The 23,300-nt window shown below is 38.5% G+C and overlaps 1 protein-coding gene across 1 annotated transcript in view; it reads left to right on the top strand.

Annotated features, from left to right (window-relative positions):
- LOC126195663 (cilia- and flagella-associated protein 52-like) overlaps window positions 1–23,300 on the top strand; it is a 115,245-nt gene that overhangs the window by 10,475 nt on the left and 81,470 nt on the right. Inside the window, exon 5 of the mRNA XM_049934288.1 lies at window positions 1,280–1,469. Coding sequence (XP_049790245.1) covers window positions 1,280–1,469 — 190 coding nt within the window. The remainder of the gene's footprint in view (window positions 1–1,279; window positions 1,470–23,300) is intronic.

Raw genomic sequence — 23,300 nt, 5'->3', positions numbered from 1 at the left:
GGATAGATACATGACGAATCTTGTTTTCCCCCTGCATTCTTACAGCATGTAGATAAATGTTGGTCTTTAAGAAGAAACAGTATTGGTATGTAAATATTAAGCTAATAGGAAATAAACAGGATGAGCCAGAAAGATAGAAATAGCATACAGAATAGAATGCAATAGATGAAACAAAAGAACAATCTCCTGCAATGCAGTGGTTAGGCACTGCACCACAGCTAAGCCGGAAGAACTTTATAGTTCAAAATGCCTTATACTGATTAAGAATGGGGAAATGGAAGGGATCAAAAATGTTAAGGAAGACACTCAGACCACAAAAAAGAAACAATGATACATGGAAGAACAGAGAAAATGATGATCTGTATAAACAGGTAGAGAAGACCACATAGTATAAGTAAGAGAAGGCTAAAGTTTTATGAGCACATCTTCAGAATGGGAAAACCAGATGACAAAGGGAATCTTCAATTACATCACCCAATTAAAGGCAACCACAAAATGGGTTGAGAAAATGAGAAGCGATACCAAGGAAGTTGGGATCAATCAGAAATAAATGTGGGAAAAAGATGAATTTGGAATGAAGGTTGACAAATTCAAGAGGTTTCAGAAAAAGTGAAGTACCAGGACCAAGATAGTCTGGAGAGAGGAAAGGAGGAGGAACCTCAGCAAAAGAATTGAGAGGTTCAGGGAGGAGAAGAAAAGACTAACCAGCACAACACCTGATCCACAGTAGGGCAAAGTAAAGAAAGAAAGTAAATTTCTGTTATATGAGGCCTGGCAGTGTATTTCAGAATATTCAAACTTCCTAGGTACCGCTTTTCTATGTTAGTATACACCTTAATTCATTCCTGAGCTTTGATGGGATGGAATTGAAGGAACACAAACAGAATGAGTACTTTTGATGTCAGCAAGATTCATGACCGTTTCTACAGATCCAGTTTCAGATGAATGTTGCACATGACCATTTTTCTATCCTCATTCACTTTTTCCGTTTTGCTGTAGATAGAGAGAACTCAGCTTAAAAATTTAGATTTCTTGAACTCATATACCATAGTCAGCTCTTATTTCTGTCTGTTATTTCATTTCCTTACCTATCCTTGGTCACTCTTTCATTTTTAGCTACATTTTCTGTTTTTGTAGTGAATGAATTTTAGTACTAAATATGTGGTTCATTATCTGTAGTCAAATAATATTTTGAAAGTTTATAATTGTTAACTGTCAAAGAAGCAGTGTTTCCCATGACAGCTGTTATTGCCTCCTCAGCATTCTTGCAATTTACCAGATTGATGCCAAAGATGAATATGCATATTGTGGTACAACAACAGGAGATATAATGAAAATTCGTCTCAATTATGATCGTGATCCATCAGTGCTGGATCCTACAGCAAATCCTGCACTTGTTGGTTGTTATGCTAAAGTTCCAAAGAAGAAAAAAATGGCAAGCTCTGATCCCACAGAGCGATACAGTAAAGGTAGGTAATGCAATTCATAATCTCAATGATCAATGAACAAAAATTTGTGACAAAATAGTTATTTGCCGATCTAAATTTGGACCAAGTGAGAAGAGGTGTGATGACAGTTATATGGCTTATTTAAAAAGTAACTATGTTTATAACAGTATATATAATATCTAAACATTGCTCTGATATATTTCTTCACAAATTTTGTAAGAAAATTGCAAAACTCTTAATTGTATCCAATTATTGTTCAATAACTCTGGTACTCATTTCTCATTTTAATATCATTTTGTCATCTTTGAGGTCACCTTCACTAATTTTTCATGTCAGCTACTAATAAGATCAATGCTTGCAACTTACCTGACCCCATTTCAAAGTACCCCACATTGGCATCATTACTGGCAGTTAAAGCTGTAATCCATCCACCAACTGTTGTATCCCATGTCTAGCAGACTATGGAGATAGTCAAGACATTGTGATAATGCATGAAGTGATTATTGAAATTTTCCAGATGTAATGAGTATTCTGAGATTTTGGGATTGCAGCTACATGGTGTCAACATCTTGCCACTGTCATTGTCTTGACACTGTCTTGTCTGACTGTCATTCAGCCAACTTCAGGTGAGAGTTTAATACTGGAGACTGCTGGTGTATGTCATGAAGTTTATAGCAAACTGTAGTGCAGAAATGAATGCACATCAGTTGCCGTTGCTTCAGCATTCTTTGTCAAGTTTATCACCCTCTCATGAATACTGCTCCACTTGAGGCATGCCCATGGAGAATGGTGATATTGCATGCACACCCTTTGTCAAATGGTGGGTCCAAGAAATTAAAATACACATGAATTAAAATGTAGATGTCATCATAATAAAATTAATTTGTAACTAGGCACATTATTAACCATAAAGTGTTTCCTTTCTGAAAATATTAAAGAAATCACACGGGTCCATGTCTTAACTAGTTGAAAGCAGCTATTATGATTAATTAGACCTTCTGACAAATGTATTTCCACAACACCTTCAATAATTAAATCCCAGTAGGTTGTCATCAAGACTCAGATTTCCATGTCTGAATAATCCATTGATTGCCTTGTGGAGATACAGTGCCTGGCTTTGGTTGACTTATTGGGCTGCAAAAGGTAAGCATCATGAACATGTTCCATACATCTTTCACATACTCTTTGTTTGGTCTGGCCAGTTTAGGCTTGGTCACAATGATATGGTACCCTGTTGACTTGAGCATTCTGCAAATACAATCATCCTCTCACTGTCACCATTAACCTTCCTTCCTTCCTTCCTTCTTCCTCTTGATCTTGTGAGTGGTCAAGTTTCTTCCTACATAAAGCTGTGCTAATCTGATGTGTAGAATATCTGCTATCCTTGAACTAAGGTTGTAAGTATTACAGATCCTATGCGAGGGTGTCTCTATAAGACGTAAGATGTTCTCAGTGGACCAGTGTTTGAAGGACAGTTGTTATTTATGAATGGTGGAACAGCACTGTTATTTCAGTTTTGAACTTACTGCCAATGAGTGAAAATGAATCCATGAGAGTGATCCTACTGAACAGGGAGACAATAACAAAACTTAGTAATAAGTCCATTTCATTGAGTTTTAGTATTATCAGTCTATTAATGTCATCATAGTTGTGAATATGACTTGAGAAGTTTCAGTAACAAAGAAAAATGCCTTGCTAAGCTATATGTTGGTATGCTGATATTGCCCAGAACAGGACATAATAGTATACCTTCCTTGTGAATTTTTGGAAGATCATGAAACCTAGGTGGAACAGAGCTGTAAGGTCTTAATCATTTTGAAACTTCTTGCAGAAGAGAAGAATAATTCAACAATGCTGGTGTTCTGTCTTTCTGCTTTCCCTGTAGGGTTTTTATCCGTTTCCTCTTATGCTGCTTCACTCAGCCGCCTGTAAAACTTCTGTTTGTATACCTCATGACATGACAGTGCAGTGGCATTTTTTTTTATATACGGGAAGGACAAATGTAAGAGGATTTTCTTGTAGCTTGCGTAGTACAGTTCTTACCATTGAGGAAATATTACTCCTCTGACGACAGACCCTTGTAAGTATATGTCATGTTTGAATTCTTATTTCTTCTTCTGCATCACTGGGAAGGGGTGTCTGAGGTACTTAAAACTCAATTAATTGTACTAATTTTTTAATTTTCATGTTTTCTCACTCTTCACTAGGGTCCCTGATGGATTTGTTGTCACTCATCTGCAATGAATTCAAAATTGACATAACGGCACTGTTCCACCATGCCTTTCCTGAGCTTATTTTTTATTCACCTTTGATTACTTTGGACAAATTGCTGGCATTGCAATGAGTGGTTATATCTCCCCTCTGACAACAAACTTTTCAATGGATGACTTTAAGGAGAGGCCACTCAATTCACTGGAACTTCAATAAATAGTATTTTGGTGAAACATAGATGATACTTTTGCTATGTGCACAATAGTGAAAGACAGTAGTTATGACTTTTACAACATCTAAATTCAAGCAAAGAATATCCAGTTTCTGACAGTGATGGAAAAAGGTGGCTTCTATAACTTCCAGATGTCTGTCAGTTGGCAAGCATTCCATTTACCATAACCCCACACATATGTATATATATTTGCAGGGATATAGCTGCTGACACTCTTCACAAACAATGGATGCCCTTTGATTGTTGGTACACCAGGAACATGATAGAGCCAGCCTTGAACAGGAACTGAAACACTTAATGTCTTTTTTCAAAGATAATGGATATTACACATGAATGGTGGATGGATATGTGTGTGTGTGCGCGAGTGTTTACCCGTCCTTTTTTCCCCCTAAGGTAAGTCTTTCCGCTCCCGGGATTGGAATGACTCCTTACCCTCTCCCTTAAAACCCACATCCTTTCATCTTTCCCTCTCCTTCCCTCTTTCCTGATGAGGCAACAGTTTGTTGCGAAAGTGACATGTCATCAGTCACAAATTATGAGCAGTGGACAGTGGTCATAGAAGGTATTTAGATAGTAAATATAAACCTAACTGTAATTTTTAGACAAATTCAAGGGCTGAGCAGTAATTAGAATTTTTAAACAAGCTGTAGGGCTGAGCAGTGTTATGATTAAACCTTCTGTTAAATGGTTATTAATGCTATGTTGGAGATAAAGCTGTAGTTGGGATTAACTTTTTTCTGTGCAATTGAGAATGATATCATTGGGCACATTACTGGAAGTGATCCTCATAAAAATGCAAACATTGTCACCCTGCAAACAGTGTGGCAAACCATGTATCAAGCATTCTACACATAACTTTGAAATTGCTCGGGAAAGGCAGAAATACACACTCAAATGTGATCAGTATACCAGCCATCACACAGTTGTATTACACATTTTTGGAAAGGTGGTGAAGACATGCCCTTGGATGGGCTGCTAGATGTGAAGACCTACAGTAATATCTTCTTAATTCATCTAGTATGTTGTCCTCTGTAGTATTTGTGACTGTAGCACAGCCTGTACCATATTGCCTCCTTGCTGAGGCAAGATATTATTTTCTAGTAGCTAAATTATCATTTGTACAAATGTAAACAGCCTTTTTTGGTAATACCTTAACAGAAAGAGAGAACTGTAGAGATGAACTTGGTGTTTTTGTAGTCCATTTCATGTTTTCTATTCAGACAGTAATCATCAGCTGCTCAAAATCTGCCATGTCTCAAGACCAAGAATAGGTTCTTCTTCTTGACTGTGAGAAGTGTAACTGAATTTATTAGTTGACCTCAAGCTAGGGTAAACAGTCATCATAAACAAGTTAAAAATAGTTTCAGTTATCTATTTTAAGTGAATATAATTAATTGTGAGAATAAGCTCCACACATGCAAGATAACTTAATATATTTACACTAAAGCACAAATTACAAATATGGTGAGTTAGCACCAAAACATGTTCAGAGCAAGCATCAGAACAGTAGAACAGAGAAGTACATGCATAAAGATGAAACACACTGACACCTATCAGTGTCATCTATGTACACTGATCAATAGCACTTGCTGCTACACCAGCTCCCCTTTCTAGAATTTGGTACCCCAGCTATATTGGGGTACTGGTGGCAAACAGTTCTTCTGGCCTGTTGTGGTTTGTAGTGGCCAACCTCAAAGTCCCATTGTCCTGTGCATCGAGATGGTAGGTTTCAGCTGCTCTATGGAGACATTTCATGCTTTTCATACCAATCTATCATGAAGTCATTTGGCAATATGCACAGCACTTGAAACAGTACTGTATATGGCTGGCAGAGAGGGAGACATACAGTGTCATCTCACATCCAGACGTGTGTTGATTTCATCAGATCCTTGTTTATGAAAAATGCTTTGTTGTCATGATGTTGTGGAGGATGCATATTGATCCATGACATTATCTTTTTTAATCACCTACCAAAATTGAATGTGTGTTCCTCAGATGGTAGGATTATAGGTTTGTCAGTAGTAGATTAGCAAGTAAGTTTACTTGTTTGTCAACACCAACTATGCTCATGAACAACCTAGTTCAACCTTCACCTCTGACTGAAGATCTAACAATACCAAGGACAAAGCTTCCATCCATCTAGATCCATGTGCCATTAATACAGCCTTCAGAGATCAGTGAAATCTTTCAACCAACCTGTTGCTTGCTGGGTGGTAACAAGTTGTTCAAATGTCACTGAAGGTGTATAACTGTAACACCTCTTGAAATAGACAAGCCTCAAATTATCTTCCGTGTTCAGACATGGTCACTTGCAGTTCGCCATAGCAAGCAAACCAGCCTGCCAGTAGTGTCATAGCCGTGGTCTCTGCCAAAATATTGGAAATAAGGAAGGCTTCTGGCCAATTGGTAAACCAATACACCACTGTCAACAGGTAGCTATAATTTTTGGAATACAGAAGAGGGTCCTGCGAATCAATATGTAGGTGCATAAAACAAGCTGTTGGTTCAGTGAATGTTTCCTTAGGCTTTTGCGCATCTGCCAGCCTTACTCTTCTCGACAATGTAAACAACATTGAGCCCAGGAGTGGGAACCCTTTTTTATTCTGGGCCATATGATGTATTTCACTAGCAGTTTAGTTGAATCCCTGACTCCTGGGTTAGCTGAATTACAAAAGGCACAGAAAACCTCTTTCCTGTGTCTAAGTGGAATGTAAGGAAATACTCTATCTGTGATGTATCACACCATCAGATAAATCCCAGCTCTTTCACCTCTGCTTTATCAAACACCAAATCATGAGATCGATTTGCCAACAACTGAGTGAACTCAGAGTATTCCTTTTGATCAACTGCTATTTTCTCTCAGTAGACTGCCTTGACACTGGCACAGCTACATGATAATCAATCAGCCGCAAAATTATTCATGCTGTTTATGTGTCCAACATCTGTGGACCACTGTACTATGAAGTTGGTCATGCTAGGACTGGTATCTTGGAAAAGAATGCTGCAAACGGTGCATGATCTGCATAAATTGTAAAGTGTTTGCTTTCCAGGTATTCTTTGAAGAGTTCAACTGCTGCATGAATGGATAGTAATTCACCATCTATAGTGCTTGACTTGTGCAGTTCTTCTGTCAAGAGGCAGAAAAAAACAACAAGGGTTGCCAACCCAACTGATCCTTTGTTGTAATGTCATACCAGCTGCCCTCTGGCTGTCATTGACCATGATTGCTAGTATGTACTTGTGGATAGGATGGTGTAATAGCACAGCCTTCTAGTCCATGAGGTGAACATTCCCTTCAAAAGTGCAGTCAAAGGGGTCTGTTTTGCATCTTCCTGTAGTAGGTGGCATCAGCAGAAATTAATTGTTCCCAAGGATCTTTGTAATTCCTTGAAAGTCCCTTGAACTGGGGAGTCATGGTTGAGTTGTACTCTTGCTTGGTTGGGAGACAGACCTTTTGCAGTTTTAATGAACCTGAGGAACTGTATGCTCTTTTTCCTAAAAATGAACTTGTCTTCATTGATTACCACTCCAAAGTCCTTCAGCCTCTGGGAAAGGAGTTATCGGTGCTCCATATGTTGTTCCATACTGTTGGGGAAGACAAGAATGTCATCCAGGTAAGAAAACAGGAATGGAAACCCTCTAAGAACCTTTTGAATAAACCTTTACCATTTTTAAAATGGAAGGGCATAAAGTTGAAATGGAACAAACAAAATGGAGTAGCAATCTTCTTCCTGTCACCCTTTGTGACCGAATCTGTGCATATGCCTTGCAGCACTCAGTAACACTGAAAACTCTTGCACCTGCTGTGATGTCATTGCGATCTTCCACCTGAGGTAATGGATATTTATTAGGAATAGTATGGGAATTTAGGACACTATAATCCTCACACATGCACCAGTTTTTGTCCTTTTTCTTGACTATGTGCGTAGGTGGAGCCCACTGACTATCTGACAGAGACTCCAGTAATCTGTCTGCCAATGTCATCCTTAGCTGTGGTGAACTTTTCTGGAATAAGCCTGGATGAGCAGGCTGTTACTGGAGGGCCAACTGAAGTGTGAATGTATGTTCAGTGTTGTGCTTGCAAGCCATTCCCAGTTTCCTGATTTCTGTAATCTCTGTAAATTCTTCCAATAATGCATCACATCCACTGGAAATTTACACTAGTTGAGCCACTTATAGCAGATGGTTAGAAGTCAAGTCTGGAGCCGGTCAGAAGAATGGTAAAAAAAAACAGCTCCCAAAATCTCGAGGAATGCCCATGTGAATGTGTGTGGTAGCCCATTGTTGAGCATCAAAACTTTTCTTCCCATGACCTCAGTTCTGTTAGAGCTATCAGAACCTTGGAACTGTCATCTGTGAAACTTCCAGCCGATAAAACACTGTTGTTTCTATAAAAAACGTTATTCCAGACATGTTGTCCCTCACAAATAACCCAAGAGGCTGCTTCTCAGTTGCACACATAAGGCCAATCTGTTTAGTCAGTTGCCTCTTCCCTGCCAGCTGCAGTTCGTCAAAACTTAGCCTTCAAATCCCTCCATTATGCACCATCTTCTCATTGGCTTCTGAACTGCATAGTAGTCAATGCCTTCTGTTGGCCTGAAACCAGGCCCAGGTAGACTGTTACACAGTGGCAGATACATATGGGGGCACGAGCCCTGCTCATCCTCCCTTACGGGTCCTCCCGCATTGCCACATGCGTTGACCCCACCAGCAACCCACATGCTATTCATTCATTTTATTTGTTGGTCAACTTTACTTAATTGAGTTATTGAGTAGCTGTACTTTCCTAAGTAGCATGCACAAATCAAAAAAACTTTTGTAACATCCCCGTTCCCAGAACTCCTGAAGATAGATGTTGACTGTGGATGTCATATCACAGACACAGTCTCCTTGACTGTTCAGAGATGTCTCTAAACCCGCCCAAAGATGTAAACAACAATGCATGAGCAGCGCATATTAGATGGAGGAGGTCCAATGGCCGATCAGTTCCAGTCATTCCACCAGGCAGTAGGTACATGGCTCATGTTTCTGTACCTCAACCATGCCTAGATGGTCAATACCACAGTTCGATTGCATCCACATTGTTACTTTGTGCCAGGAAGGGGAGTGTCCTGGCGTGAACCAAAGCAATATTGTTCAGAGATGCAGGAGATACAGAGAGACAGGAACTGTTGATGACGTACCTTGCTCAGGCTGCCCAGGGGCTACTACTGCAGTGGATGACCGTTACGTACAGATTATGGCTCGGACAGCAACACCACCATGTTGAGTAATTCTATTCGTGCAGCCACGGGACGTCGTGTTATAACTCAAACTGTGCGCAATAGGCTGCATGGTGTGCAACTTCATTCCTGATGTCCGTGGCGAGGTCCATCTTTTCAACCATGACAGACCATGCAGTGCAGTACAGATGGGCTTAACAACATGCCGAATGGACCACTCAGGATTGGTATCATGTTCTCTTCACCAATGAGTGTCGCATATGCCTTCAACCTCACAATCATTGGAGACGTGTTTGGTGGCAACCCAGTCAGGCTGAATGCCTTAGACACACTGTCCAGTGAGTGCAGCAAGGTGGAGGTTCCCTGCTGTTCTGGGGTGTGGGGCCGGTGTACGCTGCTGGTGGTCACGGAAGGCACCGTAATGGCTGTATGATACATGAATGACATACTCCGACCAACAGTGCAACCATATCAGCAGTATATTGGCGAGGCATTTGTCTTCATGGGTGTCAATTCACACCCCCCATCACGCAAATCTCATGAATGACTTCCTTCAGAATAACGGCATCACTCAACGAGAGTGGTCAGCATGTTCTCCAGACATTAAACCTACTGAATATGCCAGGTATAGATTGAAAAGCCCCCCCCCCCCCCCCCGCAACGAACCATGGACCTTGCCGTTGGTGGGGAGGCTTGCGTGCCTCAGCGATACAGATAGCCGTACCGTAGGTACAACTACAACGGAGGGGTATCTGTTGAGAGGCCAGACAAACGTGTGGTTCCTGAAGAGGGGCAGCAGCCTTTTCAGTAGTTGCAAGGGCAACAGTCTGGATGATTGACTGATCTGGCCTTGTAACAATAACCAAAATGGCCTTGCTGTGCTGGTACTGCGAACGGCTGAAAGCAAGGGGAAACTATGGCCATAATTTTTCCCGAGGGCATGCAGCTTTACTGTATGATTAAATGATGATGGCGTCCTCTTGGGTAAAATATTCCGGAGGTAAAATAGTCCCCCATTCGGATCTCCGGGCGGGGGCTACTCAAGAGGATGTCGTTATCAGGAGAAAGAAAACTGGCGTTCTACGGATCGGAGCGTGGAATGTCAGATCCCTTAATCGGGCAGGTAGGTTAGAAAATTTGAAAAGGGAAATGGATAGGTTAAAGTTAGATATAGTGGGAATTAGTGAAGTTCGGTGGCAGGAGGAACAAGACTTCTGGTCAGGTGACCACAGGGCTATAAACACAAAGTCAAATATGGGTTATGCAGGAGTAGGTTTAATAATGAATAGGAAAATAGGAACGCGGGTAAGCTACTACAAACAGCTTAGTGAACGCATTATTGTGGCCAAGATAGATACGAAGCCCACACCTACTACAGTAGTACAAGTTTATATGCCAACTAGCTCTGCAGATGAAGAAGAAATTGAAGAAATGTATGATGAAATAAAAGAAATTATTCAGATAGTGAAGGGAGACGAAAATTTAATAGTCATGGGTGACTGGAATTCGAGTGTAGGAAAAGGGAGAGAAGGAAACGTAGTAGCTGAATATGGATTGGGGCTAAGAAATGAAAGAGGAAGCCGCCTGGTAGAATTTTGCACAGAGCACAACTTAATCATAGCTAACACTTGGTTTAAGAATCATGATAGAAGGTTGTATACATGGAAGAACCCTGGAGATACTAAAAGGTAACAGATAGATTATATAATGGTAAGACAGAGATTTAGGAACCAGGTTTTAAATTGTAAGACATTTCCAGGGGCAGATGTGAACTCTGACCACAATCTATTGGTTATGACCTGTAGATTAAAACTGAAGAAACTGCAAAAAGGTGGGAATTTAAGGAGATGGGACCTGGATAAACTGAAAGAACCAAAGGTTGTACAGAGTTTCAGGGAGAGCATAAGGGAACAATTGACAGGAATGGGGGAAAGAAATACAGTAGAAGAAGAATGGGTAGCTTTGAGGGATGAAGTAGTGAAGGCAGCAGAGGATCAAGTAGGTAAAAAGACGAGGGCTATTAGAAATCTTTGGGTAACAGAAGAAATATTGAATTTAATTGATGAAAGGAGAAAATATAAAAATGCAGTAAATGAAGCAGGCAAAAAGGAATACAAACGTCTCAAAAATGAGATCGACAGGAAGTGCAAAATGGCTAAGAAGGGATGGCTAGAGGACAAATGTAAGGATGTAGAGGCTTGTCTCACTAGGGGTAAGATAGATACTGCCTACAGGAAAATTGAAGAGACCTTTGGAGAGAAGAGAACCACTTGTATGAATATCAAGAGCTCAGATGGCAACCCAGTTCTAAGCAAAGAAGGGAAGGCAGAAAGGTGGGAGGAGTATATAGAGGGTCTATACAAGGGCGATGTACTTGAGGACAATATTATGGAAATGGAAGAGGATGTAGATGAAGATGAAATGGGAGATACGATACTGTGTGAAGATTTTGACAGAGCACTGAAAGACCTGAGTCGAAACAAGGCCCCCGGAGTAGACAACATTCCATTGGAACTACTGACGGCCTTGGGAGAGCCAGTCCTGACAAAACTCTACCATCTGGTGAGCAAGATGTATGAAACAGGCGAAATACCCTCAGACTTCAAGAAGAATATAATAATTCCAATCCCAAAGAAAGCAGGTGTTGACAGATGTGAGAATTACCAAACAATCAGTTTAATAAGCCACAGCTGCAAAAATCTAACACGAATTCTTTACAGACGAATGGAAAAACTAGTAGAAGCAGACCTTGGGGAGGATCAGTTTGGGTTCCGTAGAAATACTGGAACACGTGAGGCAATACTGACCTTACGACTTATCTTAGAAGAAAGATTAAGGAAAGGCAAACCTACGTTTCTGGCATTTGTAGACTTAGAGAAAGCTTTTAGAGAAAGCTTTTGACAATGTTGACTGGAATACTCTCTTTCAAATTCTAAAGGTGGCAGGGGTAAAATACAGGGAGCGAAAGGCTATTTACAATTTGTACAGAAACCAGATGGCAGTTATAAGAGTCAAGGGACATGAAAGGGAAGCAGTGGTTGGGAAGGGAGTAAGACAGGGTTGTAGCCTCTCCCCGATGTTAATCAATCTGTATATTGAGCAAGCAGTAAAGGAAACAAAAGAAAAATTCGGAGTAGGTATTAAAATCCATGGAGAAGAAATAAAAACTTTGAGGTTCGCCGATGACATTGTAATTCTGTCAGAGACAGCAAAGGACTTGGAAGAGCAGTTGAACGGAATGGACAGTGTCTTGAAGGGAGGATATAAGATGAACTTCAACAAAAGCAAAATGAGGATAATGGAATGCAGTCGAATTAAGTCGGGTGATGTTGAGGGTATTGGATTAGGAAATGAGACACTTAAAGTAGTAAAGGAGTTTTGCTATTTGGGGAGCAAAATAACTGATGATGGTCGAAGTAGAGAGGATATAAGATGTAGACTGGCAATGGCAAGGAAATCGTTTCTGAAGAAGAGAAATTTGTTAACATCGAGTATAGATTTAAGTGTCAGGAAGTCGTTTCTGAAAGTATTTGTATGGAGTGTAGCCATGTATGGAAGTGAAACATGGATGGTAAATAGTTTGGACAAGAAGAGAATAGAAGCTTTCGAAATGTGGTGCTACAGAAGAATGCTGAAGATTAGATGGGTAGATCACATAACTAATGAGAAGGTACTGAATAGGATTGGGGAGAAGAGGAGTTTGTGGCACAACTTGACCAGAAGAAGGGATCGGTTGGTAGGACATGTTCTGAGGCATCAAGGGATCACCAATTTAGTATTGGAGGGCAGCGTGGAGGGTAAAAATCGTAGGGGGAGACCAAGAGATGAATACACTAAGCAGATTCAGAAGGATGTAGGTTGCAGTAGGTACTGGGAGATGAAGAAGCTTGCACAGGATAGAGTAGCATGGAGAGCTGCATCAAACCAGTCTCAGGACTGAAGACCACAACAACAACAACAGATTGAAAAGAGCTATTTATGGATGATGTGACCCATAAACCACTCTAAGGGTTCTACGCCGAATCACCATTGAGGAGTGGGACAATCTGGACCAACAGTGCCTTGATGAACTTGTGGATAGTATGCCATGATGAATACAGGCATGCATCAATGCAAGAGGATGTGTTACTGAGTATTAGAGATACCAATATGTACAGCAATCTGGACAACCACCTCTGAAGATCTCACTGTATGATGGTACAACATGCATTGTGTGGTCTTCATGAGCAATAGAAAGAGCGGAAGTGATGCTATGTTGATCTCTATTCCAGTTTTCTGTACAGGTTCTGGAGCTCTCGGAACCGAGGTGGTGCAAAACTTTTCTTCATGTGTGTATTTTATATGTTTCTGTCTTGCACATAGATAGCTAACACATACCTAGAGAAAAGTCGCAGCCATTCTAGTGATCTCAATACGTTACTCTGTCTGGCATTTGTTCTATAAAAGTCACAAATATTCTACAGATCTCTTGTACAGAGAACCTTTGATACATAGCCTTATAAATATGGACTATTCGCCAAATAGGAAGCTAGTTTACATTCAGAAGCGGAAATATTAAGACTGACGAATGTAGCATGTGCAAGTGTGAAGATTACTCAAGACTGGGAGTGATCAGTTGATTTTGAAGTATTAATAATAGTAATTCATAGTAATTTCTCAATAAAAATATAACAAAACTTGTAACAACAGTTTTACTAATAGCGTAACAATAGTTTCTCATACCAAACTCATAATACAAATTAGGTATGGGAAACTGTTGATGCTTATATCTCCAGTAATAGTTATTTTCAAGAAGATTCCTAAAAATGCATTGTATATATAGGCTCTCTATTGAAAGCATGAGAAAGGAACAGAATTGACAATAAAATTTCCACACACATAAATTGCTAAATGGCATCATCATTGGAAACTCACCCTTATATTACACATTGTAAGGTACATATTGGCTTGTTGCTTTCACAGTAGGTATTTGTTCACACTCCTTAAAAGTCTGGAAGCAAACATTCTGGCAGTGAATGTTCTTGAAACAACTGAGCCACATATATAAGGGAAGCAGAGTTGCTGTCAGGTAGTCAGTTTGAAATTTACAATCATCACGATAACGTGGAAGTGATAAAAAGTGAACTGCAGCTATTGGCTATTACCACTGACTTCAGTCAGTGTTGTGCTTTCTGATATTAGAAATACACGGAGTGTTTTAGTGCTAAGTGTACTAGTGGTTCATTTTTCAGTGTGAATAAAGTGTCTATTCGAGAATTAAACTTTGCATGTGACTTATTTTTCATCACAGTAAAAGTAAAAATAGCTCAAGATATCTTTAGTGCCCTTTCCTTGAGGTTTTTCTGAATCCGCCACTGGTTACACATCAGAGGTTTGTGATCATGTGACATACCCGGATATGTCCTACATTAAAAAGTAGTAGTAGGAGCGGTTTTTTTATTTTTTATTTATTTTTTATTTTTTGGGAGTGGCTATTTGCTTATGTTTCAGGGCCACCCTCATGGCTTGTAATTCCCTCACAGACTCAATCAGTTGTTCTACTTTTCTTAGGGGCTTGGCTGGCACTTCACTGAGCTGGGGCTGCATTTCCTGCCTTGACTGGTAATGCTCAGTTTGGGACCTTTAGCCATGCTGGTGTGTTTGACAGTGTTATAAACTTTATGCTCTGAATATTCAGCCATCATCTCGACTTTGTTGCCCAAGACTGCCAGGGGTAAATTGTTGTATGCTGCTAAGACAGTGCTGATTGTTGGTGGTAGCTCCCTGAGGGAAAGTGTCAGGCAACAAATCATTGTCAATTAGTGACTCTAGTTTTGCCAACATTTGTTGGGTGACATATGAGCAATTGGGATCTCCTGTAACAGTTTATGCAACATCTCCTGTAACAGTTTATGCAATCTGCTCTCTGGGCCTAAAGAATACACTTTGATTAAAACCACTCTTAGAATATCATAGCTCTGTGAACTTAAGTCCTCTGCTTACATAATTTAAGTGTACCATTACACAATGAAACATATCAGTTGAAACTAGGATGCCATGTTGCAAAAACATGTTCTCTGCCTGCCTGAATAGGTACAGTTATTTAGTCCAGAAGGTGGGAAGTTTAACACTTTTGAAGTTCCTTCCTTGAACTGTAGAGACTATAGGTTCCTATGCAGAGTTTCCCTTTGCTATGGTGTCCTGTGTAGCTGCATTTTGATGTTGCTACTGTACCTCTGACTTGATTGTAGTGATGTTGGTATTGTTAGTCACTATTCTAGTTATTCATTGCATCACTACTTTAGCTAACTACCTTAATTGAATAGAACAAGAAAGAATAAACTCCACACTTTCAAGATAACTTAATATATTTACACTAAAGCACAAATTACAAACACGGTCAGTTAATGCCAAAACATATTAAGAGTGATCACCAGAACAATAGGACACTGAAATGTATCACTGCTGTCTATGTCCACTGATTGATATCACTTGTTGCATCAAAGTTATTGTTCCACAGAGGCTGTTTTTCTGTACTATATTTTATCTTCTGCTATAGGCAAATGTGGGTATTTTGACCCTCTTGTAAGACAGTGTATTATGTCAAGTCATATGTACATGATAGCTTGAAAATGACTTTGTGGTTCAAACTGCCCAATAGCAGAAAATAAAATATAGAACATACAGTCTCTGTGGAATAATGGATTTCCTTAATATGAAATAGTTAGAAAGAAAAAAATGTGGTTAATATGAGATACAGTTCGTGAACTGTTAATGTAACCACATACAGTAACAAAGTGAAATCATTAGTCATCAGTTTCAAGTGAATACATCCCAGCAATGTGCAACAATTAGACACTGATGTTTATAGAAATTAGTCTTAAGCCAGAGGCACACTACAAGCACTGCAAAGAGACACCAACTCAGATCACAGAAACCATTACATACAGACAACAATTATTCTTCTAGTTATATGGGTTTCTAGTAGAGGATTTAAATCATATGCTGACTTGATACATCAGACTTTTAGACTATCTTCGTAACCACTCAGTGACTGGTTTAATGGAGCCTGCCACGAATTCCTCTCCTGTGCCAACCTCTCCATCTCAGAGTAGCACTTGCACCCTAAATCCTCAATTATTTGTGGATTCCAGCCTCTGCCTTCCTCTACAATTTTTATCCTTTATTATTCTCTCTAGTACCATGGAAGTTATTCCCTGATGTCATAACATATGTCCTATCATCCTGTCCCTTCTTGTTGTCAGTGTGTTTGGTATTTTCCTTTCACTATTGATTCTGCAGAGAACCTTTCCATTCTTTGTCTTACCAGTCCACCAAATTTTCTGTTCTTTAGTAGTACCACATTTCAAATGCTTCAATTCTCTTCTGTTATGGTTTTCCCACAGTATATGATCCATTTCTACTCAATGCTGTGTGGCAACTGGCATTCTTAGAAATTTATTGCTCAGACTAAGGACTAAGTTCAGTATCATTATACTCCTTTTGGGCAGCTTAAGCATTGGAATTTACAAATAAAATGTGAAGCAAAAGCTTTAGCTCATGAGACCAAGACAGAGAAAAAAGGTTTTCCTTCACCTTGAACTCTGGCTTCAGCATTAGAAAACTATATGAATAGAGAGAAGCTCTCACTACATTCTGCAAACAGTAATTTCTAAAATGTGAATGCTGGTCACTAGTAGACTCATGTTTGCACCAGGTGTACAACGTGAGCAATGCTACAGACCCCATATATCATTTCTGAATTTTCATAACATAGTAATGCTCCCTGCTAAATCACCTTTTGTAATTTGTAGTGAGTCCCGGTGATCTCTTCTTCTGTACTGACAATAATTTTTGTCGACCATTTTCTTTTATCTCCCACTGCTGTTGCACCTAAATTGCCCATGTGCCTCTGCACTGAATTTACAGTAGTAGAACAACTTATCATTCCTTTTGCTATATCTAATGAAGGTTTGTGCTGGCAAAGAAAATACAGCCCTATAATTGCCACAAATGCATCTGCTGTCATAAAATTCCAGACAAAAGTGTGCTGCAATCTAGAACCTACTGTGAGGTGATGTATTCTGCAATAACTAGGCAGGTACTAGAGATGTGAAAATATCACAAGATTCTCATAACAGTACAGTGACAAATAATGTTAGTATGTCACAAGATTCACATAAAAACACAGTGAAAAATAATGTTAATATATTGCATCAGAATATCAGGGGAATAAAAAACAAAGTAGATGAGTTTCTTGTTTGTTTAGAAGATTTAGAGACTGAGGGTGGAATAGATGTACTATCACAGTCACATATAGTCACAGGTATGGAAATGTTAATGTAAGTGGATATAAGCTTTCAGCACATGTAAGTAGAGATAGTATGGAGAGAGAAGGAATTGCCATATATGTTAAAAATCAGTCATAGTGTGAAAAATTTGGAAACTAAAAAATTTTGCATAGAGCAACATATGGAAGCATGTGCGTTTGAGCTTAAACTAAATAATGGCACTTTTATAATTGTAGCTGTGTGTAGGTCTCCATTGGGAAATTTTCAACTATTTTTGAAAAACTTGGATTCTATGTTGTGCTACCTGTCAGACAAAGAAAAGGAAATTATTGTTTGTGGGGATTTCAATGTAGATTTTCTGAAAGAGTCTGATAGAAAGCTTGACCTTGAAATATTACTTGGTTCATTGAGTTTGACATCAGTTATTGATTTTGATATGGTACAGGAAAGCAGCACACTGATAGATAACGTTTTCATAGACCAAGATAAATTTAATCAAATAAAACTTTTCCTGTTAAGAATGGTCTGTCTGATCATGATGCACAGCTAGTTACAGTATATGATATAGAACCATACAGTAATGCAAAACAGTCTTCCAAAATAGTGCATTCCATTAACAATTTAAAAATTCAAAATGTTAGGGAAAGCTTGCAACAGTTAGACTGGGATGAGGTGTACAGGGAATATGACGCTAAATTAAAATTTAACCTATTTCATGATACCTTTGTGGGGTTATTTGAAAACTGTTTCCCTAAGAAAACAGTGAAATGTAATTGTAAGAAACCATGTAAAAGGCCATGGCTTACTAAAGGGATAAAAATATCTTGTAAACAGAAGAGGGAAATGTATCTTATAGCTAGGAGGAGTAATGATTCCGAAAAAACAGTGAAACATTATAAAAACTACTGCACTGTATTAAGAAAAGTTATTAAAAAGTCCATAAGTATGTGCATTATGTCTGCGATTAGCGCATCTGATAATAAAATTAAAACAATTTGGAATATTGTGGAAAGGGAAACAGAGCAACTGAGAGCACAGGAAGACTGTATTTCTATTAAACACAATGAAAAGTTTGCCAACAAGAAGCCAGAAGTAGAAAACATTTTTAAAAATCATTTTTTAAGTATTGTAGAGAAAATAGGATCCAGCTATTCATTATAAAATGCAAGGCAGTATATGGAAGAGGCAGTACCTATGCGGTTTGATAAAATTGAAATTAAACCCACGTCTCCTACTGAAATAAGGAAAATAATAAATTCACCTAAAAGTAAAAGCTCACATGGGATTGATGGCATTACCAACAATGTACTAAAAGCTTGTTTCCAACAAATAAGTAGGATTCTCAGCTACAAATATGTATTAGCTCACTGAAACAGGGTTCTTTTCCAGATAGACTGAAATATGCTATTGTTAAACCATTGCATAATAAAGGGGATAGATCTGATGCTAACAACTACTGCCCAATCTCACTTTATCCAAAATTCTTGAAAAAGTAATGTATATTTATATAAATGAAGTACTAACAAAATGTCAGTTTGATTTTCAGAAATGCTTTACAGCAGAAAATGCTATATATGCTTTCACTGATCAAATATTAAATGCACTGAATAACAAAACATCATCCATTGGGATATTCTGTGATCTCTCAAAGGCTTTTGATTGTGAGAATCATGAAATTCTTCTAGATAAGCTTAAGTATTGTGGTATGAGTGGGACAGTGCACAAATGGTTTAATTCATACTTACCTGAAAGAATGCATAAGGTTGAAATTAACAGCACAGATAGTCTGCAAAAACCAGCAGAGTCCTCTAAATGGGGAGGTATCAAGAATGGTGTCCCACGGGGTTCAGTCTTGGGTCCCTTATTGTTCTTAATATATATTAATGACTTGTCACTCTATATTCATGAAGATGCAAAGCTAGTTCTTTTTTCTGATAATACAAGTATAGTAATCACACCCAAGAAGCAAGAGTCAGCTGAGGAAATTGCAAATAATGTCTTTCAGAAAATTATTAAGTGGTTCTCTGCAAAATTTTGAGAAAACACAGTTTATGCAATTCTATAGAGTAAATGGCATAACACCAGTGATAAATATAGACTATGAACAGAAGTCTATTGCTAAGGCAGAATACTCAAAATTTCTGGTTCAAATGGCTCTGAGCACTATGGGACTCAACTGCTGAGATCATAAGTCCCCTAGAACTTAGAACTACTTAAACCTAACCTAACCTAAGGACAACACACACATCCATGTCCGAGGCAGGATTCGAACCTGCGACCGTAGCGGTCGCGCGGATCCAGACTGTAGCGCCAGAACCGCTCGGCCACCAGCGGCCGGCTCAAAATTTCTGGTTGTGTGCACTGATGAGAAATTGAATTGGAAGAAACACATCGATGATCTGCTGAAATGGTTAGGTTCAGCTACTTATGGTATTAGGGTTGTTGCAAATTTTGGTGATAAACGTATCAGTAAATTAGCCTACTATGCCTATTTTTATTCACTGTTTTCATATGGCATGAACCATCAACAATAAGGTTAAGAGAGCAAGATAGCCCACTTCCCACAAAGAAGTTCCACACCTCACTCCATTTACATTGAAAAGTCATGCCTGTTCAAAAATCGATCCAACTTGACTTCATTATTTCCAGAATTCAGTGTTATTGCCACAGCAATTGCCATAAGTGTAAGTCTCTGGAAAGAGTAAACTAAAACAATACCATTCTGAAACAACACAAGAAGAATATGGAAATGAATGTAGTCCAAAATACAAAGTTATTACAGCTCACCATAAATAATTGATTACTGTGGAAAGACCACTTTGTTCCATAAGAAGCAAACTAAGGTCAGCTGTATTTGATCTCTGCATTTGAGGACACTTTTCCACACAAGTGACTTTTCAATTTCTTCCCCTGTCCCCCCACACATCTTCCTTTGTACATGTTCACCCATTACTAATTTTGCTACTATTTGTGGGACATACTGTAAACAAACGTTGCACTTGGGTGCCCCTGGTGCTCTTCTCAGTTTGGTGCCCCAAGCTACAACTTTTGTCACTTGGTCTTAAACTGGTCCCATATGGAATTGAAATATGGGGTCAATCGAGTGATGGAATAAAAATCTTCAAACTGCAAAAAGTAATCAACAGAATAATGACTACTGCAAGAACAACAGACAGCCATGGGCCACTATTCAAAAAACTTAAAATTTTCAACATCTCATTGTAGTTGAAGAAAACAGTGGGAAGAACCTTCATATATAATTGATTTTGTCAAATTTTTTTCAGTCTTGGCTTTTCAGGCCATTGCAGTAGGACAACTGGGTCTTGGTTTCAACATCATACCCATAAACCTATGTTTCATCAGCTGTTATGCCCAGTTTTAGAAGTTCTGGATTGTTGTTGACTTCATTCAGTAGTTCCTGAGTGAAGTCTATGAGACATCACTTTTGGATGAAATTCAATAGCTTCAGAACAAACTTTGTTGCTACACATTTCATGACCAAAACATCCACAGAAATTGCTTGGCATTAGTCAAAGGATATGCCAATGTCATCAGCAACCTCTCTGATGGTGATCTGGTAGTTTTCCAGAACCTTTTTCTGTGCTTCTTCCCCATTGTCATCAGTAAGTGATGTGCTAGGGTGTCCAGGGCAGTTGTCTCTTCAATGTCTTCTTGACCCTCTTTGAAAAGTTTATACCACTCTTTAACTCTTGCCTTGCTCATAGTAGTTTTGCTAAAAGTCACCGTTAACATTTTGAATGAATTGCTGCATTTTATTTCATTTTTCAACAAAATTTAATTGAAATTCTTTGATTCATATTTTTTGAAAGTAAAGTCACTGAACACTCAAACTATGTATAATCTTTTTGACTGCAACAATAAACTAAATATTCAAAAGAGTTGAAAATGCAAACATACATCAGGAACATGTGCACCAACAAGATAAAGAAACTGAAAATTAGATGTATAAAACCTGCAAAAAAAAAAAAAATCTCTTACTTTTTGATCGTAGATCGCACATAATCATACTACCAGAACCTGTAAAAAGTACGTGTTCCACAACACAGTCAGACTTGAAAGAAGTAGTATCTGTATGTCACTAAAACTATACAATTGTTTGCCATTTTTTATTTCAGATATCAGTTTGATAGAAAAATTTAAACAAACATAAAACTGTTGTTTATAAAAAATCCTTTCTATCCTGTCAATGAAAACATTTTAAATACAAGAAATTGGGAGCAGGCATACAGCATAATAGAATTAAAATTTGTGTAGGCAGACAGATAGTAAATTCAAGATGTATTCTAATGCATGGAGTAATAGAACTAAAATGTGTGTATATAGACTGTACATACCTATGATAATTGAACAGTGGGCATGATTATTATTTTGCAAAACTGAAAATCCAATTATTCTTTTGGCTCTTATCCATATATGTACATCCAAAGCTCCTAAAATATCTGGAACCATAACTTTATAGATAGAAAAAAATACACATAATAAAATAAAACAAAGAGGAGTTAATTAGTTCCTGGTGTTATGGTAACACACATCAACATAGATTTGATCACATACTACTTAGATCAACATCTTGAGATATACATGCAACTTCGAATAAAACTAGAAGCTGTAAGAAACTTCCTAATTTTCATATTGTGGAGTTAAACATAGCTGCAATAACACAATAGAGATATGAAATATCTATAATCTATTATGAAAAATACTCAAAAGCATTCAGATGTAAGTGGAGGCTTTTAGAAACTTACTGGCATTAACATGTAGTCAAATATATTTCTCATCACAGCTACAAACTGGACGCTGAGCTAGGTAGAGCTGTTTCACATATCTGAAATGGCCCAATAGGACTAAATAAATTTTTTTTCTGGATTTGAACATCTGTGTATCACATTATTCTAACTAGTCAAGGTGTCCATCATACCACATACTCCATTAAACAGGAAAACAGTTTATTTTTTAGAATGGTTCTTCTTTAGTTTTAACCTGATGGTAAGTTTCACAGCAGAATTCACACCATCACAAAGCAAAATTTTCATTATGAAAAGAGCCATTGAGATAAGACTAAGCAATTTTCTGCATTATCTTATCTCAGGGGGATACTAATCTAGCAATATTGCAGAATTAAGTGGATGTGAAAGCAGGTGTGGGGGCAGGGGGGGGAGGGGGGGGCAGGGGTTATATCCCCCCCCCCCCCCCTGCCACACATGGAGCATCATGTTACACTGGATAATATATGACTTCAGAAATCAGCGAATATCTTACTCCAACAGAATCAATCTCTTTTTTTTTAAATTATGTAGCAATATAGGTTGTAATGTATTCCAAAAAATTTTAACAAAAGAATAAGAGTGCAAACAGCTTACTACCTAAACCAATAAATATCATTTATCTTAAAATAAGCATCTTATTATTTATTATTACACGTTTTTACCCTGAACTCCAAAACAGTTACCAAAAACTACTCTAAGCAACACCAGATTTTACCAGTTTGTCAGTAGAGGACCCCAACTCTACTTCTTTAAGCCGTATTCCATTCCCCAAAACCCCCTTCCTCCATTAGCCCCCCCCCCCCCTCCCTTGAGCTGCTTGTAGAATTGCCCCTGTGTGAAAGAGAGAGAGAGAGAGAGAGAGAGAGAGAGAGAGAGAGATAAATAAATAGATTATCCTATATATCTATATATCTTTGTAGTGACTTGAGTCATTCATGGGGACTGTACTCTCACTATCACCTGTGCAAACAGTTTTGTTTTGTCAGTTGTCTTTATGATATAGGGAAGCTGCTTCTTGTTTTGAATGGTGATGAGTCAGCTCCTGTTTTGAATCTTTTTGTTGGCAGACTCATGACCAAACCTACCATAAATGGAGTAACTTGTGGATTTATAGAAACTATTGGGGAATT

This window comes from Schistocerca nitens, chromosome 7 (genome assembly GCF_023898315.1).
Source record: "Schistocerca nitens isolate TAMUIC-IGC-003100 chromosome 7, iqSchNite1.1, whole genome shotgun sequence".
NCBI classification, from domain to species: Eukaryota; Metazoa; Arthropoda; class Insecta; order Orthoptera; family Acrididae; genus Schistocerca; species Schistocerca nitens.
Note: the sequence above shows the minus strand (reverse complement) of the source record. Positions and strands in the feature narration are given on the sequence as shown.